At 53.8% G+C, this 25,579-nt stretch overlaps 9 protein-coding genes and 1 non-coding gene across 10 annotated transcripts; 5 read left to right on the forward strand and 5 right to left on the reverse strand.

Moving 5' to 3' along the window:
• Positions 1–37: 37 nt before the first annotated feature.
• Positions 38–1,177, forward strand: J4E83_005075 (uncharacterized protein; the record flags this gene model as incomplete). Its single annotated transcript, XM_049331997.1, has 3 exons — positions 38–62; positions 117–481; positions 551–1,177. The coding sequence occupies 3 exons, from the start codon at positions 38–40 to the stop codon at positions 1,175–1,177; spliced, it is 1,017 nt and encodes a 338-aa protein (XP_049189092.1).
• A 333-nt stretch (positions 1,178–1,510) lies between these two features.
• J4E83_005076 lies at positions 1,511–1,591 on the reverse strand. Its single transcript has one exon. It is a non-coding gene; the product is annotated as a tRNA-Ser (tRNA).
• Positions 1,592–4,634: 3,043 nt separating this feature from the next.
• Positions 4,635–5,411, forward strand: J4E83_005077 (uncharacterized protein; the record flags this gene model as incomplete). Its single annotated transcript, XM_049331998.1, has 1 exon — positions 4,635–5,411. One exon carries the CDS (start codon positions 4,635–4,637, stop codon positions 5,409–5,411), a length of 777 nt encoding a protein of 258 aa, XP_049189093.1.
• Positions 5,412–6,374: 963 nt separating this feature from the next.
• J4E83_005078 (uncharacterized protein) lies at positions 6,375–7,634 on the forward strand (the record flags this gene model as incomplete). Its single annotated transcript, XM_049331999.1, has 2 exons — positions 6,375–6,734; positions 6,756–7,634. 2 exons carry the CDS (start codon positions 6,375–6,377, stop codon positions 7,632–7,634), a joined length of 1,239 nt encoding a protein of 412 aa, XP_049189094.1.
• Positions 7,635–10,655: 3,021 nt separating this feature from the next.
• On the reverse strand, positions 10,656–12,059 carry J4E83_005079 (uncharacterized protein; the record flags this gene model as incomplete). Its single annotated transcript, XM_049332000.1, has 2 exons — positions 10,656–11,265; positions 11,329–12,059. The coding sequence occupies 2 exons, from the start codon at positions 12,057–12,059 to the stop codon at positions 10,656–10,658; spliced, it is 1,341 nt and encodes a 446-aa protein (XP_049189095.1).
• Positions 12,060–12,400: 341 nt separating this feature from the next.
• On the reverse strand, positions 12,401–14,501 carry AOX1_1 (Alternative oxidase, mitochondrial precursor; the record flags this gene model as incomplete). The annotated part of the gene is made up of 3 exons (XM_049332001.1): positions 12,401–12,708; positions 12,761–14,153; positions 14,205–14,501. 3 exons carry the CDS (start codon positions 14,499–14,501, stop codon positions 12,401–12,403), a joined length of 1,998 nt encoding a protein of 665 aa, XP_049189096.1.
• Positions 14,502–16,756: 2,255 nt separating this feature from the next.
• Positions 16,757–17,990, reverse strand: AOX1_2 (Alternative oxidase, mitochondrial precursor; the record flags this gene model as incomplete). The annotated part of the gene is made up of 4 exons (XM_049332002.1): positions 16,757–16,929; positions 16,983–17,320; positions 17,376–17,688; positions 17,741–17,990. 4 exons carry the CDS (start codon positions 17,988–17,990, stop codon positions 16,757–16,759), a joined length of 1,074 nt encoding a protein of 357 aa, XP_049189097.1.
• A 1,270-nt stretch (positions 17,991–19,260) lies between these two features.
• Positions 19,261–19,634, reverse strand: J4E83_005082 (uncharacterized protein; the record flags this gene model as incomplete). The annotated part of the gene is made up of 3 exons (XM_049332003.1): positions 19,261–19,407; positions 19,456–19,569; positions 19,620–19,634. 3 exons carry the CDS (start codon positions 19,632–19,634, stop codon positions 19,261–19,263), a joined length of 276 nt encoding a protein of 91 aa, XP_049189098.1.
• Positions 19,635–20,239: 605 nt separating this feature from the next.
• On the forward strand, positions 20,240–21,724 carry J4E83_005083 (uncharacterized protein; the record flags this gene model as incomplete). Its single annotated transcript, XM_049332004.1, has 1 exon — positions 20,240–21,724. One exon carries the CDS (start codon positions 20,240–20,242, stop codon positions 21,722–21,724), a length of 1,485 nt encoding a protein of 494 aa, XP_049189099.1.
• A 900-nt stretch (positions 21,725–22,624) lies between these two features.
• On the forward strand, positions 22,625–25,452 carry J4E83_005084 (uncharacterized protein; the record flags this gene model as incomplete). The annotated part of the gene is made up of 2 exons (XM_049332005.1): positions 22,625–25,188; positions 25,233–25,452. The coding sequence occupies 2 exons, from the start codon at positions 22,625–22,627 to the stop codon at positions 25,450–25,452; spliced, it is 2,784 nt and encodes a 927-aa protein (XP_049189100.1).
• Positions 25,453–25,579: the final 127 nt, after the last annotated feature.

A 25,579-nucleotide genomic window follows, 5' to 3' on the forward strand; every position in this document is an offset into this window, starting at 1 on the left:
ATTCTCAACGGCCAAAAAACCCCATTCGACTCTTACAATGAGCGACACGATGCGCGCAGTAGGTGCGTACCGACAGGATTGTACTTTGAAACGCTCAGTCCGCTAACTTTGCGAAGACATCAAAGATGGCAAAGGCCCAATCGAGAACCTCCACATCACCGACATCCCCAAGCCGAAGCTCGGAAAGTCGCAAGCGCTCGTCCAGATCAAGGCTTTTGGTCTGAATCGCATGGACCTATTGCAACGTGAAGGAATGTACCCAGTACCCCCTGGTGCTTCGAAGATCCTTGGTGTAGAGTTCTCGGGTACAATCGCAGAGTTGAGCGCAGAAGGCGGAGGCAAGGAGGGCTTCAAGGTGGGCGACGAAGTCTTTGGCCTAGCATATGGAGGAGCGTATGCCGAGTACATTGCTGTGTCAACACACATGCTGGTGCGGAAACCAAAGGAGTTGACTTGGGAGCAATGCGCGGGTATTCCTGAGGTAAGTCAATGCCTACTCGTAGCGTCCAGCGCACCGTAAATTATCGTTTTGCTAACAAAGTCCTCATAGACCTGGATCACAGCAACCCAAGCCATGTACCTCGTCGGTCAATTCGCTGCCGGCAAAACCATCCTCTGGCACGCAGCCGCCTCATCAGTCTCGATCGCCGGTATCCAACTATCCCTCGCCGACAACGCCTCCGCCGTCTACGCAACCGCCCGTCAAGACGCCAAATGCGACTTCGCCGTCAAAGAACTCGGTGCCACTGCTGCATTCAACACAACATCTCAGAACTGGGCGGAAGAGGTCATGAAGGCAACAGATGGAAAGGGCGTAGACATCATCGTGGATTTCATCGGTGCATCCTACTTCCAAGCAAACCTTGATGCTATCGCCAAGGATGGTGTCATCGTCAATCTGGGCTTCATGGGCGGAACCAAGGTGCCAGAGGGAACAGATATCAGCGCGTTCATCAGGAAGAGGTGTACCTTTGTTGGAAGTAGTCTCCGATCGAGGGATGAGGACTACCAGGGCAAGCTCAGGGATCAGCTTGTGGAGCATGCGCTGCCTAAGATGAAGGATGGAAGCTTCAAGCTGTTTGTAGAGAAGGTGCTGCCATGGGAGAAGGTGCAGGATGCGCATAGATTGTTGGAGGAGAACAAGACCAAGGGCAAGGTCATCTGTACTATCGATTAGGGGGTAGTCTAATGTAGAAGGGTATCCTATCGTAGGGAAGGAGATCACGAGAGATCAGCCAAGAGCCTCAAGTCTAATCACAACATTCAACAAGATACCGGAGAACTTGAACCATGTCTCCAGTCCACGCTAACTATTGCTGCACATGCTAACTATTGCTGCACATGCTATAGCACCATCGCCTTTGTTTGATGTTCCTCAGAAGATAAGATTACTGCAGGCTTCGCATTGATGTTCTAATGTTCAAGTTCAACTCCTCCGCCCCAAAAAAGTGAACCTGACAACACCCACCATCAACACCACCACCCCAAGGCCGCTGCTGGAGCAAAAAGACGACGTTGGCCAGATTCGAACTGACGCTCCCGAAGGAACAAGATTTCTAGTCTTGCGCGATAACCACTCCGCCACAACGCCCCCGGATGCGACACCTGTGTGATTCGAACACACGCTCCCGAAGGAACTGGCTAACTTCCCTCAATACAGAGGACTAGCAGGCCAGCGCGTTAACCACTCCCTGAAATTTGGATTAGTAAGCGTTGACGGTTGACGGACTGATCAAACATACGCCAAAGTGCCTTCAATTCTGAGAATTGGTTGTTGATTGATGAAGAATTTTGAATTTGGTACTTAGACGATGGCAATAGTAAAATGCCGGCGTTGGAGATCGAGAACTGGAATTCTGGGTGGATCTCGTGGAGGAGAGCTAGAAATGTTGAGTTGCGGCGACAGGAAGGTGGGACGTGTTCGTGGGGCTGGAGGTTTGACGGGTAATCGGGCGGTAAGTGCGGGGACGTTGAGCTGAACTTGGACTTTGTAACTTCGAACACTTCTTATCATCACCCCATCACTATTCGACAACAGGCCTTCGAGGAATGCCGGGCTCCCATAAATCCTGAAATCTGAATGCTGATTCATTGAGTATGTTGTTTCCTATACGTATTCTAAGGTAATCGTCGTTAGCCGAAGCTGTCGCCAAGCGCCCAAACAAAAGGGGGAAGATCGTGTGTGAAGTAGATGGACGACCACGGGAGTATAGCCACGTACATATGTACTTGAGCCTTGGGGAAACAACGCACTGCTGACCCGTCAAACCACTAACCACTCAACCTCGAACCGGCTGACTGACAAGCTTGGGGACCGACGTCAACAATGCTGTCCACGGACGGCTTAGCTACGTCTCTTCCATCCGACCTCATGCCTTCGCTTCCGCTTCGAAAGCCCTCACTCGCTCGGCGAAATCGTTTCGTCTCCTGTCAGCCTGACGAATTGCTTGTTCGAGAGTCTGCAAGAGAGACTTGACGCAAGGACCACCTGACTTCTGGACCTTGTCGTACCTGATTCTCATCTCTTTCGCTTCTTCCACCAACGTGGCTATGTGTCTGCCCAAAATCTTCAACGCAATCTCGAAGCCAAGCTCCCGAGTATCTGCACCTCTCAAACAGCCGATCGCTGATAGCATTCGTTTGGCATCTGCTGGCGCATAACCCACTATTTGGCTTCTTACCTATTCCAAGAACTCGAATGTGTCCACAGGAGGAGCCTCTGGCTGTATGGCCGCAGCAAGCTTCATGTCTGCATGCTTTGTGACGATAGCAGGGTTCCTGATCGATGGACCTCTCAGATCTGCAAGTCTTCCCCCACGAAACGTTGGTGATGGCGCCCTTTTCGATGCTCGAGCTGCATCATCACCAGTGCGTTTACGTTTCAAATTCCTCGCATTTGTAGACGCCGAAGGATGCAGACGTTTCGAGTTGGTGTTTTCGCAGTGGGAAGAGCTGTCTGCAGGCACCGGTGTACCTCTCAAATCTGCCAATCTGCTCATAGGAAACGCTGGTGATGATGACCTTTTCGACGCCCGTGACCTTTTCGGCGCTCGAGCTGCACCATCGCCAGCGCGTTTTCGCTTCAAGTCTGTCGTATTTGTAGATGGCGAAGGATGCGGACACTCCGAGTCGTCGTTTTCGCGGTGTGAAGAGGTGGGATCGACACTGTCCGTGGACAGAAGCTTTGGAATCGCAATTTGAATGGATCCTGGCAAGTCTCCGTTGGTGAGCTCCAGGTCGTATAGTATGAGCATGGCCTTCGGCTGTACAGTCTCGGGAATATCCTGCCTCGCCATCGCGTTATCAGCACCAGCGTCGGCGCTGTTTTGATCGTTATCCATCTCTTTTCGAAGTGCAAGCGGCAAAGGATGGGGCGAGGTGGCGTGGGAACAGGCAGTTAAGGAAAGGCGGAAAGAACTTGTACCTAGGTATGGTCGCACTAGCTCCAAATCTGCCTTCACCTTTTTTTCGTCTCTCACCTTCACCTACGAAACAGGCAGTCACCTCGGCCTGGGCGCTTTCAACAGGACCAAGCGGAGCCCTCGATTGACCGAATGCTCATCTCAACGAAACAGAACTCCCGCAACACACACGAGATATACGATGACTGAGTCCGCCCATCAAATAATGGAAGGGATGAGAAAGAGGCCAACGAAACTGAACATACGCACAATATGACCGTCGGCCCAAGACCGAATTGCGAACAATTGACGAGATAGGTAAAGTCATCGTTCAGCTGAGATTCGGAAGCCTACCGGGAGGCCACATTCCACCTACATGCGACGAGTCAATACATCCGCTACCTTCCAACGAATACGATACCGTGATTCTATCAAGATATACACTACAAGTCCGGCCCCGGACCTATCCATGGAGCTAGCAACACAATGAAGGTTTGCCCTCTCAGCACTGGAATAGTGGTTCTGAGCAGTTCGATGTCTTTCCACGTGGGCGGTGGAGCGCACCTGGGCAGTTCACGTGCGTGACGCGCCGTCTCGCCAAGATCATGACGCGTCGCGAGACAAGTTTCTTCCTCCCACCGCTCTTTAATCTCGACGGCCAGAGACATCGTACTGCAGGTGGAGTGGACCTTTAGCGAGGGTGATGGTGCGACCAGAAACTCTTGAACGCAAGCCAGTCTGCAATTTCGCGACATTCAAGAGGTGGGTCGTCGGGGTTTTCACGATGACAGCAAAGAAAGAGACACTGACAGCAATCACGGTGGTAATTGATGATCTACAAGATGACGAGGGCACTGTCGGTAACGATGCGGACTGACAGGCGGCTCTACGCGATGCTTGCGCTATTCTGACCGAGCGTGACGTCATCACTGTCTATTGGAACTCCGAGTTGATGCCCGGCGCGCGGAGGAATGGGATGAGCCAGGACCGCTTCAGAGACCTATACTACCACGACCACAAGATCAACCGAATGGAACGTTTACAATATATTCAGGCACCCAAAGCTCGAAGGGAGCGCCTCTTGTTTGACCCCAAGCACGCAACTTATGCGTCAGCCCGAGCAGGTCATACCATTGTGATGGCTACATACAGTCAGCTTCAAGCCATCGAAGACGGCAAGAAGGAGCGAGGAGAACGCGATAGACGCTTGAGGATCATCTTGGACGAAGGACAATGCATCCGCAAGTGCGACGAGACGAGGCAAGCCGGGATACCAATCAGCTGAAAATCAACTGTGACGTCTATAACTACGGCGAGGAAGCTGGTACTCGCAAGGAGCGACTCCTCTTCGACAAAAGGCACAGCGTACACACGGGGGCTCGTGCGGGACACACAGTTGTGGTGGCAAGCTACAGCCAGCTGCAAAACCTAAAGGATACCGAGAGTGCGCGTGAGCAGCGGCACAAGCTTTTCCTCCGCATCATTCTTGACGAAGCTCAACGTATCCGTAGATGCGATCGGACCCGCCAAGGCAAGATTCTCATGTCATTCGATGCACATTTCAAGGCCGTCTTCACAGGATCTCCTGTGGTAAACACTATACTGGACTTCGATGGGTACTTGACGTTCCTAGAGTTCGTCGGATGGGGATGGGTCGCCGATTTGAACTCAACCCACAGCACCGACGAGGTTCGAAAATCACGGTACGACAAGTTCAAGGAAGGCCTGGCTACCGGTGTCAACAACCGCTCCGAGCCCCTCGAAGATTGGCACAGCGACTGCAGCTCGGTTGAAGGGCTAGATACTCAAGATATCAAAGAGTCAATCGAAGAAGGGTGGCAGTGCTCCCACTGGCCTGCACTCGTAAGGTACAACGGTGATCGACCACAAAGCCTGGATCGCAAAGACAGGAAGAAAATAGACGGCAAGACTATCGTGAAAGATGTTTCACCTCCGATTCAGGGGAACTCCAACGATATGTACTATCCCAGGAATAGTATCGAGTACTAGTCGATCACTTCCTTCAGGCACTAGATCACACTGTCGTTAAGGACCGCTCTAAGTCGATCGAGGGTTGGAAGAGCGACTACAACTCGATGGACGTTCTTGCGACATGGAGATCAGGACAGAGATCTCGTACGGCTGGCAGTGCGCTTACTAGACCGCGCTGCTGAAGTACAGCCGCAATCGACCGTCAAGCCTTGACCGAAAATCCCGCCAGAAGGTGGATGGCCGATCGATACTGGTAGACATACCAGCACCCTTCCCAGAGAACCCATACGCCAACTATCACCCACCCAACCTTGATAGCTTGAAGTGCTGTTCAACAACAGCCTTATTTTACTACATTGGAAGGCACATCAAGATGCCCATCATGGATGAGGTCGATGTCAAGATCTTCGCCACGTGCGTTCACAAGATCCTTGCCATGTTAGTTCTGTCAAGAAACCTGTTCTGTAATGACTTTGTCGAGACCAGAGGAAACATGGACCTTGTTTTTGGTTCATGCTTTTCGTGATACAGGTATCGAGGAGCCTACAATCCCTTAGTTCATCTGTTCAACAAAGTTATCAATCAGCTTGGAGAAGACACTAGCTTGACCCATGGTTTGATCCCTGGGGTTATACATATCTAGAAGCCTACAATATAACAAGAAGATACCGGGTATCAATGAATGGACATTGCGGAAGAATACAATCCATCTACAGTTGTCTGACAATTTGATGGCGACGTCTTGGGTAGCTACATGGAGGCGTACGGTCGCCAATAAAGCCCAGAAAAGCAGTACACATAAGCCCCAGCTCCATTTTCTTCAAATTATCTGTGCTCTGCACCCACATCGGATTCTCATGGCTCGAGTATCAACATGGGCAATTCGCGCGATGCAAAAAGAGGATCTCCATCTTCTCACCGCCAGAATGAAGAAAGCTGGATACTTGAACCCGGAAGATAAGGACCACCCACTGAAAAGCGATGAAACGATCCTGTATCAGTCCTCGTGGGAAAGCCCCGACTACCGCTGATGAGTTGGCTACCTACAACGAGCGAGAAGACAGGTACCAGCGTGAGTTTGCCGAGCACGTCGAAGCGGCCTCGTTGGCAAACAGCGCGAAGGTGAAGGACTCCAAGACGGACTTAGCAAAGATCGGATCCAAGTTCGCAAAGCTATCGGTGCTTTGCACGCACATCGGCTTCTCCGGGCTCGACAAGATGTCGACGACGGCCATCCGTGCGCAGCGGCGCAAGGTTCTCCCTCTTCTCACCGCGAGGATGAAGACAGCTGGAGCCTTGAACCCAGAAGATATAGATCGCCCGCTGGATAGCGACGAAGAAGTTCTACGGCAATTCTTGTAGGGCTCGCCCAGGATAAAGTACTTGCTTTGGGAAATCCAGCGGGTGATCTTGGGTAACACCAAGGTCGCCAGCCACCGGAAGATCTTCGCAACCTTCCAATTCCCCAGATCTGCTGAGATGTTCCTGAAGCTTGTGGAGTTCCTTGGAATTCGTGCGGTCCTCCTGGACACCAACATGCCTCCGGACGAGCGTCACAAGAATATCCGGGCCTTCGACGAAGAGGACATGCCGCAAATCCTCATAACAACGTATGCTCTCAACATCGCTGACCATGACGCTCAACATCGTTGTGCTACCGTCGTGCATGTTGAGCCGGCGTTCAATTGGGCTACAGAGCATCGGGCGGCCTCACGAGTCTATCGTTTTGGACAAGAAGAAGAGGTCGAAATTGTGCGCTTGTTTACCGAAGAAACTTACCAGGAGCTGCATGAGGCGGGCATGATCAAGAAAGCCAACTCCATGTTTGCCGCTTTTGGTGAGCTGCAATCTGCAAGTGAGGGCCTCGAGGACCGGGAGAAGATGACGACAGAGGAGATCGCGAAAGGTGCATTCGGCATAGTCCGGGATCGTGTGCGAGGCCGCGACGACAAAGACGTGCAGTCAGCCAAGGAGGATGCTATCACAAAGGCCAAAGGCAAGGGTAAGGGCAAGGGCAAGGGCAGATCGGTAAAGCAGGTCGGCTCCGATCGTACGACTGTTGATCGAGGGCATCTACCAAAGGCGCCACGAAGCCGGTGTGGTCAGCTCCAATCCACCAGTGACAGACATGCCTTTGGAGAGGAGATAGCTCTCGGAGAACTTACAAGTGACACGCATGAGCCAGCTGGAAGGCTACGTTGCAGCATGAATAGCGATGTTTCAGGCCAATACGTGCACTAGAAAGCTACAACTAGAGTTGCCAGGTTGTTAGCTGTATATGAGAGAATAGCCAGGAAGCTACTATGCAGTGCACATCGGTGTAACTAATTGTCAAAGCTAACCGAGAAGATTACAATAGCTATCGTAAAGATGAATTCTATAACTAAACAACGGCTAGGAGGTAACATATCGCTTTGGCGGCGATAGAGCGTGCCCACGTTGTGCGACTATTGAATACGTAAAGCCATCATTGAAAGGGCAATAGGGCAACAAATAGCCTGCAGAGTCCATGGGATTCGTGCGACTTCCCTGATGTCACAGCCATTGCAACAAAGTAGAGCTTAGTACAGGTACTCCATGGGAGTCGGCCAGTGGAGGTTGTAGATGTCGTGGCGTTTGTGGACGCCTCCTAACCGCTGCTCACCTAATCGCAATAGATTCTCGCTCCTCCTAGCGGAAGACACTCAATGATCTCGGCGTCGTCACTTAGCTGCCCTCTCAGGACCATCTAGGACCTGGCAATGTCTTCGAACAAAGGTTTTGACGTAGTCTGCCACGTGCCCGTCTAGACCCCGAAAGATACAGCGCAAATACGTCTCTTGTTCGCTTTTTGTAGACAACCATGTATGCTCAACCCTCTATTGATTTAATCGAGATGAGTGCCATTAACGCAAGTGTTGCCGTCTCGCATACACGAAACCGTAGCACGAGATGTGCCAGTCTTCTACCTCCTTCTCGCCAACTATTCTAGCTAGACCTTTTCAAATGACTTCGTCCGAGAGTTCCTCGCCATATGACATAGTACATGCTCTGCCGGCGTAACAGTTAAACAGATAAATGGCAGGAAGATGAACATGTAACAAGGACATCGCGGCTTCGTAAGGTCGCAAATATCAGGTATGGTGTAGCCGTGATATGTGGCATGATCGACTTTGTTGTGTTGCTCATGCTGGTTCGAAAGAGTTGGTCATTACGCCAGTCGGAACCACGGGCGATTTCTTTGGGCTACGTTTTGACTTCTTGAGTACGCGTTGCGGGTCGCCGTTGCGACCGATCAGGCGACCGTTGTGTGCTTTACCGTAGTCTTTCCAGTCCTGGCAAGCCTTCCAGGCCGCCAACATGTTCATGACGGCGTCATCTACCGCAGTGTCCGTGGAAATCGCGCAAGAAGGTCGTGGGACTCGAAGAGCCCATAGTGAAAGCCTGATTCTTGCCGAGGAAAGTATGCTACTTTTATACCATATACTAACTCAGTTTCCCGGATTATGAGGGTGAATGCCGGCGAGCGTTTGAGCCACGGGAGTATCAGTTCGACCTTGCACGCAAGGCCATCTAGGCCTATAGACAAGACGAAGGGCTTGATCCCGCGAGCGGCGAAATCCTCTAAGCTCTTGTCGATCGTCTTGGTAAACTTGTACGCGCGAGCATAGTACGACCTAATGGACGGGTCGATGGTAGTGTGTGCTTGGCAGTACTTTCCCGTTGGAACGCATGACGTGTGGACGTCATACAACGCGACAAGTGTTCCCAGGACATCCAGGTCGCTACCGTGGTCGTCAACCAACGTGTCGAAGACTTTTCTGGCGAATATCGGTAGGCCTTTTGCCATGTCTTCTTCTCCAGACTTCCATGCTTTCGGTGCGGCACTGGAAGACCTTGCCCCGGCGAGCACGCCTCTCGCTTTGCCAGTTGTTGACTGAGGTATGTATTCAGCCCGATGTGCGCCGTCGAACCGCGCGTACTTCGAACTCTCCTTGCCTTTACACCTGATCTCGTGTGAAGCTAGAAGGTTCAGGTCGTACCGAAGCTTTGGGCATTTACTGCATTCATACAGTCCCCTCATGTCGTGGACATGCATGCCAGCAAGAGTGTCATACGCTCAGATGTCCTCTTGTTTCCTTCGCTGTATTATCGTTTTCGGTGCCCGGCTAGCAAATAGAGGCCGCACCGGTGAAGCACTTGCCACTTTGTCGTCTTCTGGGGGTCTCATCCGAGAGACTGGGTGACTGCAAACTCCGACGTTGTCGCCAGAATGGTTGTCGCCAGTTCCTTGAAAAATTGAAAGTGTCATGTATCCTCCTGCCCTGCTCGTACAAAAGCAACCCGTGCCGCCATGTTCAGTCCCAAATGAGAACGTTCTCCAACGCAAGTCGTCGCTCAAGGACTGCATCATGTCTTGACGTATAATTGCAGCAGGCTTGTCTTCGAGGCTGAGGCAGCCATCTCGCCATTCAATGAACAAGGGCAATGAAGGTAAGACCGTCTGTGTGACCCGGTTTCTGACGTCGCGCTCTTCAAATCCAGTTACGGCGCTCCAAGTTCTCAGGGTCAGGTGGTATTCCTTCTCACCAAGCTCGTTGATCTTGTAGATACCGGTGATGAGGTACGCGCGGGTACCTTCCAAGGTTGGGTTTCGTCATGGTGCAAATGGAGATGGGTAGACGAGCAAGGTCGCCAATATGTCTTAGCTGCAGGGATTGATAGCGGATCGAAAGTGGTGGAGGTGGTGGAGGTGATGGGCGTGGTAGGGCTGGTGAGGGTGGTAGAAGTAGTAGAAGCGGCGGAGGTATTGGAACCTTGGAAGTGTCAGAGGTGGTACAAGCGCTAGACTGCCCAGGTGAGCACGTACCCGTCAGTTCGCAGCCGCGGTGCTTGACGGACCGCGCAAAACCAATTGCGCCGCCACAGGCCGGCGACAACGCTTTGCCTGGCTTTAACCTTCCGATGAGGCACTTGTTCAAAAAGACGTCGGTAAACAAGCGCACAATCTCGACATGTTCTTTTTAGCTGGTACGGTACGCGGCCATCGCTCTGTGAGTTCTGTTTAGCACCACCAATCACAAGCAACAAGCGATTGCCCACGATTATTGCACAGTATGCTGCTGCAACAGCTACGGTAATATTTGGATTCAGATCACGAAGGTAGGTATTTCTGAAATAGGTCAACAATGCCTTCGCAGCTTCCCAAGCGCCGAGATGCGCTCACATGCCGACGATTCGTCCACCCGGCCACGTGCGGCGCGAACCCATCGCACTTTCCACTCACCTAGCCAACCCCTTCGGCCCCGCCCACTCGCCCTTGACATGATACTTCCCATAAACCCACGGAAAGAAGTCCTTCTTCAGCCAGTAAAACGCCTTCCGCGGCACTCCCTGATCAATTCCCAGCAGCCCATTAAACGTCTCCTTCGGCACACCCCCATACATAAACTCAGCAAGCAACACCTCCTTCCTCCCCGTCAGCAACGGACAAGACGTGTACCCATCGTAACTAGCCGTCAGCTCCTTACCCTCCATCGCGGAGAGTACGTTGGACACCAACACCGGTGCTTCAGCCGTGATGGCAGCCACGGTTTTAGATGTCGGTAAAGAGGACGCGTCGCCTATGGACCAGATGTTGGGGTAAGAAGTGTGTTGCGTTGTAGAATCCGAGACAGAAACGTAGCCTGCTTCGTTTGCGAGAGCGCTAGATTTGATGAACCCCCAAGGCACGTTCTTGGGCGCGACGTGCAGGAAGTCGAAGTGTTTCTTCACTGGGGTGGGGGAGTTGGGGGATGTGAAGGTTGCGGTGTTGCCGTTGATGGAAGTAAGGTCGTGTTGGAAGAGACCTTCTACGCCGCGTTCTACGCGGAGCTTTTCGAGCGTTGCTGCGCTGGTAGGGTGTTAGCACATTTCTGCCTCGTTTGCATGCTGGCAGGTAGAGGAGACGACTTACTATTTCGGCACACCGAACATCGTAGGCAACCCCGTCGCAAAAGCGACGTTGATATCCTTCGGATACAGCCCAGCATCCTTCCAGTAATCCAACGCAAGCCACATGATCTTCTGCGGCGCGCCCGCACACTTGACCACGCCGGCTGGCTGCGTAAACACTGCATCACCTTTTTTGAACTTCTTCACATTCTCATACGCCTTATCGCAATACGCGTAGTCGTAAATCGTGCTCACCATAGCATCTTTCTCCTCCAACGCCTCCTTCAAGCCACTCACACTACCATAGTCAAGCGTGATACCGGGCACAACGACCAACTGTTCATACCCAATCTTCTCCCCGTTACTCGTAGTGACGTAATTTTGCTCCGGCGCAAAACTTCCTACAGCGCTGTTGTAGAACTTGAAGCGTGGATCCATGAGCTCTTTCAAGGGGCGGCGCAGATCTTCTTTCTTTTTTAGACCGCCGCCTACGAGCGTCCAGCCCGGTTGGTAGTGGTGCCATTGCGCGGGGTCGATGATGGCGATGTCGTCTTGAGAATAGTTTCCTTTGCGCAGGAGTTGGTGAGAGAGGGATATGCCGGCTGAGCCGCCGCCGATTACGACGATTTTGTGGTTGCGGGTCGTTGTTTGTACTGGTGATACGGTTGCTAGATTGCGGATGGCGTGTTGGAAGGCTGGTCGCGTGATCTTGGCCGCTAGTTGGGATGCGCGGTTTCGGGTTAGTGTGGACATGGTGGCTGGGTCTGGCGACTGTCCGCAAGGGCTAGGAAGGTAAAAAGGAAAAGTGGGATGTAAAGATAGACAAGAAGGCCTACACAACGAAGTATGCGGTGCCTCCGGTCTCCGACTAAACATTTCATGCCATGTGGGTCAGCGGCTAGCATCTCAGAAACAACCAATGAATGAGGTGGAGATGGGTACTAGCGTGATCACGACATCGTCGTAAGAGTAAGCCAGCAGTCACAACCAAACATCACAATCACGACGAGACACAAGTGTAACTATACACAACATAACATTAACTCATTTTAATCATGAAAACTATATAACAGACATCCTATCCCAGCGACTTTTTACAAGCGCGACAATCCAGCAATCTCCCTCGGGGCGTGGTAGTTGGGGACCTTCATGTCGAGGGCGCTGCCGCTGTAGCCCAAGTCCTCACCCGTGAGCACGGCGCACTTCTCGCCAATGAGGAGCGCAGTCGAGTACGTGTTGCAACCAACGTTGTCGGGGCAGATGGACAAGTCGGCGACCTTGAGGCCCTTGACGCCGTGGACGTTGAGGCGCTCGTCGAGCACACCGTGCTTGACGATGGAGTTGCCGTTCCTGGGTGCCATGGAGCAGGTACCGAGCGAGTGCCAGGTGGTCTCAACGTGGCCTGTAGTGTGTTAGTGAGATGTCCGACGACTCATGAGTAGGGGAATACATACGCTTGGTCCAGTCCTCAATGTGCTTGATGTCCTCGGTGGAGTACTGCAAGTCCTCCTGAATGTCCTGGCAGCTCGAGCTCAAGAAGTTGGGCTTGGCTGCACGACCCTTCTCGATGGGCATAGTCCAGGATCCGTGCTGGATACCGGCCGTGATGTTACCAGGGAGCGCGTAAGCGTTGGTGGTTTGGAGATCCATATCCTTGGCACGGGCTGGGCTGTCGTAGGCGTAGAAGGGGTGCATGGCCTGCACCTCACCAGCGTAGGCGTCCATACGGCGGGCAGTCTCACGGGACTTGATGTAACCCCAGACCATAGGAGCCATGTCGCGCTTGTCGTTCATGAAGCCAGCGTCGAAGTCGGGGGCCTCGTACGGGTTTGGCGACACAATGTGCGTGGAACCACGAGAGAAGGGATACTCGAGGAAGTGGAACATGGTGAAGAACTTGCCCGGTGGCATGACCATGTGGTCACCGAACCAACCAGCAATGACGGAGTAATGCATGACGGGCTTGTCGGGCTTGTCCTTGAAGTACGAGTCCCAGCCAGAGCGGAACTCCTTGCATGGCCAGCTGTCCATCATGTTGAGTTCTTCCTCGGTCGGTCGGATCTTGACACCAGCCTCAATACCGTTGGTGGCGAGTGGGCCAGTGCCGTTGATGTTCCATTGCTGGAAGACCTGCTCCTGGACCTTGGGGTCGCCACGGACGAAGTCGTCGAAAGATTCGACGTGAGGCTTAGCGCGGTAGGTGGCGAAGGTCAAGTAATGATCCTGGAAGTTGAGACCAACACCAGGAAGATCGACAAGAGGCTTGACGCCAGCCTTGCGGAGCTTCTCTGGGTCACCGATACCAGAGCGCTGAAGGATGAGAGGAGAGCTCAGAGTACCACCGGAGACGATGATTTGCTTGCGAGCCTTGATGACCCTCGACATCTGCTGTTCGGGGTGGAGAGGCTTGGTCGGGACAACCTTGACGCCAACGGCGCGATCTCCCTCAAGAATGACCTTCTCAACCTTGTTACTGGTGAGGAGGTGCAGGTTCTGGTGAACAGCGCGGGTGCTGTGGATGTAGCCGTGCGCAGAGTCAGATCGTCGTCCGGTGTCGCGGTTGATCCACTTAAGCCAGTGCTCGGCACCATGGCCAGTGGTCAAGTCCTGGAGATCGTCGGTGGTCGGGATGCCCTGAGATTCGGTGGCACGGAGGAAGTCCTCCTTGATCGGGTAGGTGTAGTTACCGAACGAGACCTTGATGGGTCCCTCAAAACCGTGGATGTCGCGGTTGTTGCAGGAACGTTGGTAGGTCTCGTGCTTCTTCATCAAGGGAATGAGCTCCTTGGTGGTCCAACCCTTAGCCTGGAAATCGTCGTAGTCGGAAGCGGAGGCACGAGTGTACATCTGATGAGAAGTTAATGGCTGCTAATGATAATGTGGATGGGAAGCGCTTACCATGAAGTTGATGGAAGATCCACCTCCGAGAATGTTGGCGACGGGCACAACAGCTCGGCGGCCATCGAGCCACTCCGAGGGACGAGAGTAGTAGAAAGTGGCAGTCTTGCTGTCCAACTTCATGTTCCTCGGGTAGATACCCGGGCGGAAGACCCATGGGTTGTTGAGGTTGTTCTCTCCACCCTCAATCAAGAGGACCTGGAGGTTGTGGTCGAGATTGGCCAGACGTCCAGCAACCACACAACCACAGGAACCACCTCCACACACGATGATGTCGACCTCATCGGGAATCGTCATCTTGAAGGCTGTCGATGAGATAAGGATATAATTAGAAAACTGTTATTGTTGTATCGTTGACCGCAGGAGACAAGTCAACTGGGCGTGATGCTCTTTCTCAGCAGAAGGCACGACGTCTCTTTAAACTGCTCAGACCCCGCATCTCCAGGATCTTCGGCTTCAAGGAGGGTCCATCATCTAGGCTGTGTCACTACGCGCTGCTCATCAGCCGTCAATTCCGATAGCAGCAAGATGCATGCACCGAAGAGGGGACATGTACCATTTGGCCAGCCTCCCCAGCCAAAGAGGCTTAGACGTTGGCTACGACCATCCATCATGGGACCGCAGGGGTCTCCGTCGAGGCCATTCGAAGGAGAGCGGCATGTTAAACTTGCGGATCCGCAAGGTAGGCTGCGTCTATGCCGGACTTCCACAGGGTAGGTGCGCAAGCGATGATTGGTCGGAATGCTCGCGCAAGGATGCCAACCGTTCCGACGGTACTGGATAAAGACCGGACTGGGATAGACGCTGCAGATGTCGCATGTTTGCTAGTTGGTGCGGAGAAGCCTCATATCCAGTAAGAAGGCATGCTCGGTTGCGTATACAGGCCCACTCTTGGGGGTAAGCATTGCGGACCCGAAGCTGAGAGGCCACTGTAGCGTCCCCAGGCGTCGAGCCCCAGCGTATCACGTACGAACAGGAATGAACGAGGCGTTTGAGTGAGCCACCATCGGGAAAGCGATAACCGAGATGTGAAATCCGTTCATGATAGATGCGTAGAGAACGAATTGGTCGAAGATCTTTGCGCACGATTTCACAATGGCATAACAGGTTCAAGCACTCTCTGCTATACTTGCCAGAGCTCCAAGTAGCTCCAGGATGATGGTCCTGGAAGCTCATGCAGCTGCGGCAAGTGGGATTAGCTCGTGCCTTGCTGCGGGGGTCTTGCGGCGCTGACGTCCTGGCCACAGGATACCCGTGCATCTCTCGTGGAAGAATGCGGATGTGGGGTGCAGTAGTCGCTGTGCCTCACACGCTCGGCGCACTCCCGAGGTCCCAACTTGGATGGAGGTATCGAAGGCATTGAAGGTTATCAGCGGCATTGAGGCATCGATGACATACCGAGAGTCAGTAAAGACAAGATGTCCATCACTATCCCTCTGACTCCACGATGCCCCCACCCAGTGCCACGATGTTGCAGTAGTCGATGTGCCTCACGTTGGGAGGAGGTGTACCCTTGGCATCGAAGCTAGTGTCAGTAAGTGCGGGGTTAGCTCCGCTTCGAACCACGGAAGAACGGTAAGCCAGTCGTTGTAAACGGTGTCTTGCGGGAAAGGAATGGCTTCCTGCTGTAACATGTAACACACCCTGTCCGTCGAAAATAGTCTATATCGAGCTTGCTGCTAGATGCTGTGAGCCGCAAACCCAAAAGACGTCTCCTAATTTCACGATGTTACCTTATTCCCGAGGTACAGTTCGTGTCCACTAAACTGTAAAACCTCAGCGATCGCAACTCTGTTCGGATAATTTGAAGCGAGATGAACGTGTTTCTATCGAATCATAGTCAGCAGTAGCTCCATTGAGAATGCGTTGAAGTTTGGCGGTCTTGGAGCCGTCCAGATCGGCAGACTACCGCGAAGTTCCTTTTTTGAGGCTGCACGAGGCTGCGCGACACGCGCCACTATGTGACTGACTCGTCATGAGTGCATGGGTTGGAGCTTACGTGGAGATGATTATGCAGACGCTGACCGGAAAGTTTCCGCTTCCTTGAAAGCGCTATTCTGTATGTCAAGGAGGAGGCTGGGGCACGCGTTGCATCCGCGTTGTACTTGGCATCGGTCGTCCAGGCCGCCAGTCAGCGCAAACTGCGCCCTGGTCCTGAACAGTCCTTCTTCGAGCCTACTCCATCTCCGGATGTGCCGCGATCCACCTAGCGACTCTGTGTTGAATATCGATGAAGCTTCGTGATATCGAATTATTGCTATACCTAGCAACACCACCGGCTATTGTGCTGGAGCTACTGTATATCCAGATGCGGATCCGATGGGAGCACACCGCTTGGAACTGAGATTGAATCTGAATCTGTAGAAGGTCCGAAAGTCTAGGGATACATGATGCATCTACTCCTCATGACACCAATCGTGATCTGGGTATCGTTTTTCCAATATTCCAAGATGTCTTGTAACGCCGAAATGCAATTTTGTAAGAGCGGAGAATGGAAACCAAAGACGCCGTGTATGCCGAACAAACGCTAATAAGCAAAGCAATGGAGGTCCTTAAATGATCTCGTGCCTCTCCCAGCCTGTCGGCTTCATGTGGGCAAGGTCCTTGGTCGGATGAGGCTCCTCTGGGTTCCGGTATTCGCTCACGTATGGGTTAGGGTCTTCCTTCTGATCGAGGTTACCGAACGTGTGATTAACCTCTCGGTGCTTGGATTCGTCTGCGCGGACTAGGATTGGGTTAGTGGGCTGTGCTGCATGGAAGGATCAGGGGTATACGCACTGTAGAGGAGCAGATCTCGCATTGTGCGGTGGCCTTCAGGCATCTGCCAGTAGTCTACCGCGATCTCGGGTGCCTCCATCTTCGCCCACTTGGGCAGGCGGCCTGCATCAAGATCCTCGATCTGGCGTGTGTATGTGATGACGGCTTCCTCTTCGAGATATCCTACGAATCGATGGACGGTGCGGGGACTGAGGAGGTAGGCGAAGAACAATGCGTTGCACCAGACTCCTTGGGCGCCTAATACCATCAGACGCATGAAGCGTCCTGGCTTTTGCATCTTGAGGAAGACGAGTAGGTGCATTCGTTCGTTGTAGCTTTCTTCGAGTAGCGATTCAATCCTGGCGAATGATGTATTAGCAACGACTTCGTATTCCAATAAGCGAGTATGCATACCATCCATTGTCGCGCTTCATCCGTCTCATGGAGTGCAGGTGGCGAAGCATACCAGCGACCATGCCGGGTACACCAGCCACACTCTCCAAGAAGACATTTCGAATGAGATACTTCTCTTCATTCATTGCAAAAGCCTTCCGCTTTGCCAGTGGGTCTTTCGCATCCACATCCACAGCCTTCTGATGCTTGTATCCAGTTGCTTTGTCAAGACCCCAGCGTAGGATCTTTACGGCGATGAGGGCGACCTTGTCGGACATGGTCTTCGCTTCTCGGTGCGCGATCGTGACTTGGTTCATCTGCTCTTCGGTGTATACTGATAGGTGTTAGCTAGTTGTCAAGGCGTTGTGTACGTGGAGGGTACGTACCTGGATGAGGCCATGCTGCATGCGTCTTGCGGACCTTCTCTGTCGGGTGCTTCTCAAAGAACTCTACGATCTTGGCTCCGCCATTTGGTGAAGAGGTGAAATGCCTCTGACCAACTGGTGATTGGAATTGCTGTACCGCAACGAATGTGGGCCGGATGCCAGCATTGTAGCTCTGGAAGGACTTGATAAGCTGAGCCGTAGCCCGCTTCGAGGTGGTTGATCCCCGTGTTGCTGCTCTGGTGGAGATCATCTGCGGTTTAGGGTGTACTTGTATATGTTGAGTAGGCGTATGTAGGGTAAGGGGTGATGTCAACTGCAATGGTAAGTGCTGATGGTTAGCTAGAAGCACAACTGAGGCACACGTTGGTCCTTTATATCTGACACCTAAAAAAATCTATCAAGCAGTACTCGTGCCTGCCTGGCGCGTTCAGTCATCATTAGGGTGAAGCAGGAATGGGCATGGGATGCCGCCGCTACACCGCGCCATACCCGTCCTGCGGCGACTCGGCGAGCGAATGGGCTTCGTTCCAAAGGTCGGAAGCGTCAGCAATCGTAAATTACGAGCGCAAACGGTCGCGTGCAAAGACGAGTTTGAGGTGGCTGAGAGGAGTGGTGATTCAGCTGACGGAAGGAACCGGGATCGCCCTGCCAAGACATTTGCCATGCCCCTGTCCAACAGCTCAAAGGGGGACTTTGGCGACGAAGAAAAACATACGAAAGTATAAACGACTTATTGGAAGTATTTTTGATGGGTCTTTGGACCGTGTACAGTGAACGGACGATGTTGTTGCGTTGGATGCGTGGTCGCTGCTTCCGGAAGAAGCTCGTCGGGGGCTCGCTGACTGAGATCGGGGTCTCGTTGCTTGCCGTAGACCCGCTGATAGGGCTGACGCCACGGCGCAACATCGAATTATCGCTGTACCATGATAGTAATCTTTTGTCTGTGGCTTTGATGACCTGGTACATGGTTTCATGGTTAGCATTGAGCGGTAGAATCCTTTGTGGTTGCTACCTCAAGACGCGGTGCTATGCCTAGGTGGTGTTGGCAGCTTCAGCATATCGATCTTCGACTCAGATCAATCACACCTGTGGACGTGCGAGCTGTCTAGACTTCATCGACACACTAGCGACGGGGTCTTGCTTCACCTAAAGAGAAAACTTTCAGCATCTCGCCGATGACCGATTGAGAAAGGGCGAAGACTGCCGTCAAGTCGGCAAGAACGTGCGCACGGCAAGTCACGAGCAGGATGCTTTTTGAGCAAATATATTATCGGTGCGCGATGTATGTTGCTGCAACATAGCTCAATGATAATTGAGTAGCCTGCGTGCTCGAGAGAAAGCCTGTGGCTGAAAACGCCCGATATCGCACTTAAATTGATGCATGCTATTACACTACTCTTTTCATGCCATTGATGGGCTACGGTAGCGCAGGACATACATGATTGGCAGATGTTGGTTCAAGTCAATGCCGGCAGGTGTGTTGAGTCTTCCAAGGTTGTGTTTGGGGAGCCGAGTACCAACTACTGGACGTTGAAACCGCTCTCACCGTCTTTGGTCGAGATGTCCGAATGGTCAACCTTTGAGACTGATGCAGCCGACGGTCCCTTGTTCAGGTGTTGAACGAACTCTTTGATCTTATCCTCGCTGCCCTGAGCCTCGCCTTGGACCTGCCTGGTATGAGTGGTGGTCAACGCAAGTATGAGTCAAATACGCACACTCCCATCGGATGCATTGGTCACGAAGCCCGTTACACCGAGACTCTTTGCTTGTTTTTGCGTGAAGGATCGGAAGTTGACGCCCTGCACCTCGCCCTCGACTTTGTACTGGATCTGAGTGGCTACATCAGCTTTGCCACTAGTGACGTGGGCAGACAACGCACTCGCTTGCTTGACATTCTGGCTGTAGTTGCAAAGAATCGTCTCATGTGAGTGGGGTTGTTGCGAGAGGGGTGTCTGCTAGATCAAATTCATGCAAATGTCTGCTTGTAATATAGGGCGTATGCTCATGCAGGCGTGCGACGTCATCGTTATTGCGAAAGGTACACGCTACTTCGGGAAGGAACCCTTGAGCTTTCACCTGGATTGCGGGGCCAGAAGCAACCTTAGGCGGGCGGGAGGCATCTGGCGCCGCAAAGGAGAATTTGCTTTTGACACCTGTTCAGATCAAAGGATAATCGCAATGACATGCGTTCGCGGCTATACGGAGATTGCATCGGTGAGGACGCTCAGGGCGATGTGGTGCCGCTAGTCACGCGTTGTTTTCGGATACAATCTCGCGTCGCTCCCCGTTACTGAAACCTCTAATCAAACGCCCCCTATCGCAACCCCGACTCACATAGCAACAACCGCACATTGCCCAGGAGGCTCCGCAAACAAGAGCAGTGCTAGATAACCCGCCACCGCTCCGTAAATGCCTAGGATTCGAAAACACCGAATCTCTCTGCTGATAAGGAGTCTCACGACTGCGACGGCCCTGCACCTGCCACCCCTGTCAACCACCATGGACACGCCCAACTCCCCACCCGCACGTTCAACCTCGCCCGACCCTTGGGCAACCCCATCGCTCGCCATCGGCGCAATTCCCCCGCTCGACCGCTCTGTCTCAACCGCGTCGTCTGTCTCGTCGGCGCGCTCAGTGAGCTCGCGCCTCTCCGATGGCGGCAGGCGACGTGGTTACATGCGCCCCGAGGGCACCGAATTCTCCAAATCGGCGAAGAACAGAGAGAGTGTCATGAACCTGGGCACCATCGCACATCTCCAGTACTACTTCGCGCGGACGGGCCTGCTCGACACCGCGACGGGACGCGTGGCCAAAGGCCGCAAGCCCGGATCGCGCACAGCGAGCGGCAACGAACCAATGTCGCCTGGCCTCGATGCCGACTTCTCGACCATGTCGCTGGCGTCACCAGACGGGATGAATGACCCAGTGGGCTTCGTCGAGTCACCGCTTGACGAGACGGCGTCCATGCAGTGGGAGGACCCCGAGCCCATGATGCTCCCGCCTACCGTCAGCACCTACAAGAACAACCCCGTCTACGTCCCGCCGCCGCCTGATATGACTGTCCTGCGTCGCGAGCTACGCGAATCGCTGGCCGAGTCTATGAAGCATCTGCACGAACTCGAGAAGGGCTTCTCTGATGTTCAGCCGGACGGAAAGACCGCGAAGAACGGTGGCGAGGAAGCGTCAGGCTGGCACGAAGTACAAGGCATTAATCTCTTGGACGTCACCACCCTCGCGATCCGCGCCGCGAAGAACTACTACACCGCACACGAAGAACCACAACGACTCTACGCCATCAAGTCGGAACGGACGATCCGAAAGGAACTATACGATACACTCGAGGTACTGAAACGTCTCGCCATTCGCAACTTCGGAAACGGCGTGCAGCCGTATGAAGTCACCCAACTTAAGCAGTGGGTCGACGACATCGGCACACTGCTCGACACGGAAGAGGAGAAGGAGCGCTTGGAACTTGCAGAAAGAGAAAGCTGGTCGTGGCGCGAGGGTGACTGGACGGGCAAAGAACGCGAGAGGGAGCTGCTCTTCCTCAAGTCGTTTGACAGCAATCCAGAGCCCCTGCCTGAGTGGACCAGCGCTGCTGACTCCGAACTCCCAACACCCTTCCTGGCCGCGCTACAGAACGGACTGCGACTCGTACATCTCCACAACACTCTCGTCCGAAAGTCAAAACGACACTTTGAAGAGATCAAGACGTACCACACCGATACAGCCAAGCCGTATCGCTGCGCTGACAACCTGCGCTACTGGGTCAAAGCCGCCGAGCTACGCTGGGACATCAAACTCGACGTTAATGTCATGGACGTGGTCCACGGCGAGGACGCAGAAGCGTGGAAGAAGTTCGATGCTGCCATCCTGCAATGGTGCCAGGGCGTGCGTGAGGAAATCACGTCGGAATGGCAAAAGCAGAAGAACCAAACGAGAACCCCTACACTACAGATCGACCCGAATTACGAGGCGCTGTGAAGTGGCCTTATGGCAAAGTATTCATGGATCTCACCCTTCTTTCATTTCTTGTCCATGTTTCCCACTTAACCCTTTATCTAATTTGCACGAAGCTCATGTCCACCCAAATCTCAACTCCACACCATAGAGAATTTCCTCAAAGAGTATTCCCTGGTTGGAAGCAGGGCTCTTTTACCATTCCGCTCAGAGCGTGCCGATAGGAGGCGGCTTGAGATAGATACCCCCTTTGCACCTGCGGCTTGCAGATCTATAGTGTTATATACAGTCAAGTCGGAATGTAAATAATGTGTACCAATGTATAATAGGTCCTCAATCGGAAATCCCATTCGAGCCAACTCGCTCCAGCTCAGAGGACTGGGGATGGATCCACCACGATACGGGGTAGAGAGCACATGACCATGCATAGCACATAGTGAACGTGTAACACAAACGATAAGATCGACGACCGAGGCGTCTAGAAAGGGTGGCACAGACCGAGGCGTTGCACCTTGAGTGCCAATGAGTGGAATGAGTGGGAATGAAAGCACTGATAGCAGGGGGGAGCTGGCTGCTGGCGGAAATTGGGGACAGCGGCGCCCGGTGAGACACAAGCGGGACGTTTTGTGAACGGGTGTCTCTAGACCTATGGAACGCCTCCTCCAAAGACACACAATGGATACACACCACTCGCGCAAGCACTGTAAACCTTTTCATTGTTGATGCGCCACACCGACATTGTTGTTAAACAGAAGCAACGCGTTAAGTACTAAGCTAACGCGATTTCGGCGCCAACCCAAAGAACGTCGATTCATCTCCCGATTGATCTTTTGATCCGTGCATAGCGATACCAGTCCTGCGCAGCCTCCTCTTTTGTCTGAACGCGACCTGGAGGCATCCTCGAGGTCCACACAGACATGCTCAATGAGCGACACGGCCGCGCCGCCTTCAGTTCTCGACAGCAGCCCCGCCGCGACTGCCGTTGACTTGCCAGCGAAGACACCGCCGAACCCACCACCGACGACCACGACGTCGTCATCCTCGCCCAAACCCCTTCGGCACACGCCCGCCCACATTGAGAGCACCACCAAACTCGCGAGAAATGTCTCCCCGGGCCTGCTGGCACGCATGAAATTCCTCAACCAGATTGCCGACACCAACAACAAGAGCGCCGTCGACGTCGGCCGCATCGAGGAGGACCGCCTGCGCCGCCTGGACGAGTTCCGCAAAGCCCGCAGCCTCGAAGTCGAGCGCCGCGGCACTGCGTGGTCCGGAAAGGCTGGTCAGGCTCCCGCCGCTGGAGAGACGCCGCTCGTGCCCCAGTCGACCGGCGAGAGCGTGCCCACGCTGGTGATGGAGCCCGACTTTGACAGCGACCACAGCAGCGTCGTCAGCACCAGCGATAAAGTTCTCCCATCTGAGTCAGAAGCCGAAATAGAGCTCGACCTGCAAAAGTACCGCCTGCCCGACGTCACCAAGTCGGAAAAAGCACTCAGCGGCACCATTACCGCTGCTGAACCCGAACCCGCGCCCGCACCGCCCGCCGAACCAGCACCCACAGTCGCGCCTGCCAAACCAGAACCTGTCGCGCTTGCCGACCCTGAGCCCACCGCACCTGCCGAGCCAGAGCCCATGGCCGCGCCTACTCCCCCACCCAAAGACACGCCACCCCTACCCGCCCCCGTACCCGAAGAGGAGCCATCCGTCCTCGACGACAACAATGGCATCGACATCGCGTCCTACTTCGAGAAGCGCCACTACCCCCGCGCCAACTCCATCTACACCCTCTCCAAGGCCAGCTTCACCAACCAGATCCAGCAGCTGACTTCAATGAAGCTGCCGCCCACAACCATCGCCTCCGAAATCACCGCCCTCCCGACTTCCACCCAGGCCGGACGCGCACTCCACAAGGCAGCCAACGACATCCGCCTATGGATATCCAAGACGAAGGAGGTCCTCAGCGGCCTCGACGCCGACGATGACGTAGAGTGGGCCGCAGCTGCCGGAAGAGAAGGCCTGGAGGAGGTGGATGCCGCCATCGGCAAGTTTGAAGGGCTCGTCAACGTCTACATTAGCGCGATAGAAGACCTGCAGTCGCGTTCCGACATTGCGCTCCTGCCCACCAAAGACCAGACGACGCTTGTCAGCCAGATGGAGGACATCGTCATGAACTGGGGCGAGATCAAGCAGACGCTCAAGAACATCAAGAACCAGGTCGAAGTCGCCATGGAGTGGGAAGAGCTGTGGAACAACGTGCTTGGCGAAATCGGCGCCGAGGTCAGAAACCTTAGTCGTCTGATATTTGAGATGGAGGAGCGCAGACACCGCGTCATCTCCGACTCAGTCGCCGAAGCTCCAGAGAAGTTTGACATTTCCGAGCTCGAGACCGTCGTTGAGGTCATCCCCCGGAAACAGTCGATAATCAACAGCAAGCGGCTTAGTATGCCGCCCAGCCTGTCCATCGTCTCGCCCACCTCGCCCATCCCGCAAATCGAACAAGAAAACTCGCGACTGCTAGCCCTCTTCGCCAAGCTACAGCCACTGCGTGCTTCGCTCGACTTCCTCCCTATGCGACTCAGCGCCTTCCAGATGCGCGCGAGCACCATCTTTCCTTCCGCCTGTGACGAACTGGTACGGAGGAAGGAATCGCTAGAAGAGGAAGAGGCTAAGCTTGAAGCCGACGCAGACGCGCTGAGGCAAGAGTTGGGCGAAGACAAATGGGTGCACAGCTTCCGTCAAGCCCACAGCAAGGCTGCTGCCATGTACGACTCGTGCATGAAGAGCATCGAAAGACTGCAGCAGGCCATCGAAGACAGCGACGAGGAGAAACTAGCTACGCGCATCGCCACCTACAAAGACAAGCGAGATCACTACCCTCCGTCTATGAGGCGTGTGCTTGAGCTCATCGATATCGAGATGAAGCACAGGTCCACAGTCAACGGTGAGATCCTGCGTATTCAAAAAGACGTCCGCGCAAAGGTGGAGGACTTGGAAGACGTGACTGGAAACACAGACATCATCTTGAACGACTTCACTACATCGCGCAAGCTTCGTGACTCGGTCTCCACCGTACTGACAGAGGGCTCATTACCACAGTCAAGCCTTGACACACCAGGCACATCCCCTGCCTCAAGCGTCGTCATGAGCCGTAAGAGTAGTGGGCAGCGGCCTTCCATTACTCCGGTAAGCAAGAAGCCTCGTCAGTCCAGTGTTGCGAGCTTGAAATCGTCGGCCCCTCCCAACCGCCGATACTCCAGCATACCACTGGGTGCTGAGAGTGTCGCTTCTCGCAAATCTACACTCGAGCGTTCCGCACGTTTGGACTTTACACCTTCCCGCGCCATGGCTGGCACTGCAGCTAGTCAAGCACGCGCAAAGACGCCGACCGATAGGCCTGGGCCCAAGCCTCGTTGGAACTCGGACACGCACATGCGCGATACTGTCGTCGGGCACAACTTTAAGCCGTTGACTCTGACCACACCTTCGCCGTTCCGAAAAGACGAATCACCCGACGGATCGCGACTGGGCTCAGCAAGCCGTTCATCGATACCCCTCAGAAGCCCATTGAGTCGCTCCTCAGCTCTTTCGCCGACTGCATCCAGCCGTTCTCCATCAACTACTCCAGGGCAGCAGCGCTCTGCTCGATTGATGCCAAGCCCAATGAACTCCTCTCCCGTTACTCCTGCCAAGGGCAAGCTGCCGATACGATCAACGCCCCTGTCTTCCTCAAGTACAAGTACGCCAGCGTCTAGCCGTCGTGTCTCAACAGTAGTAGAAAGCGGCAAGAGCCCTGCCAAAGAAGAAAGTCCGGCGGCCCGTCGCGCATCACGCCCTCCGAGTGCCGCAGCCAGTCGTCGCAGCAGTCTGTTACCTACACCT

The sequence above is a fragment of the Alternaria metachromatica genome (assembly GCF_023757995.1).
Source record: "Alternaria metachromatica strain BMP 0045 chromosome Unknown scaffold_9, whole genome shotgun sequence".
Taxonomy (NCBI): Eukaryota; Fungi; Ascomycota; class Dothideomycetes; order Pleosporales; family Pleosporaceae; genus Alternaria; species Alternaria metachromatica.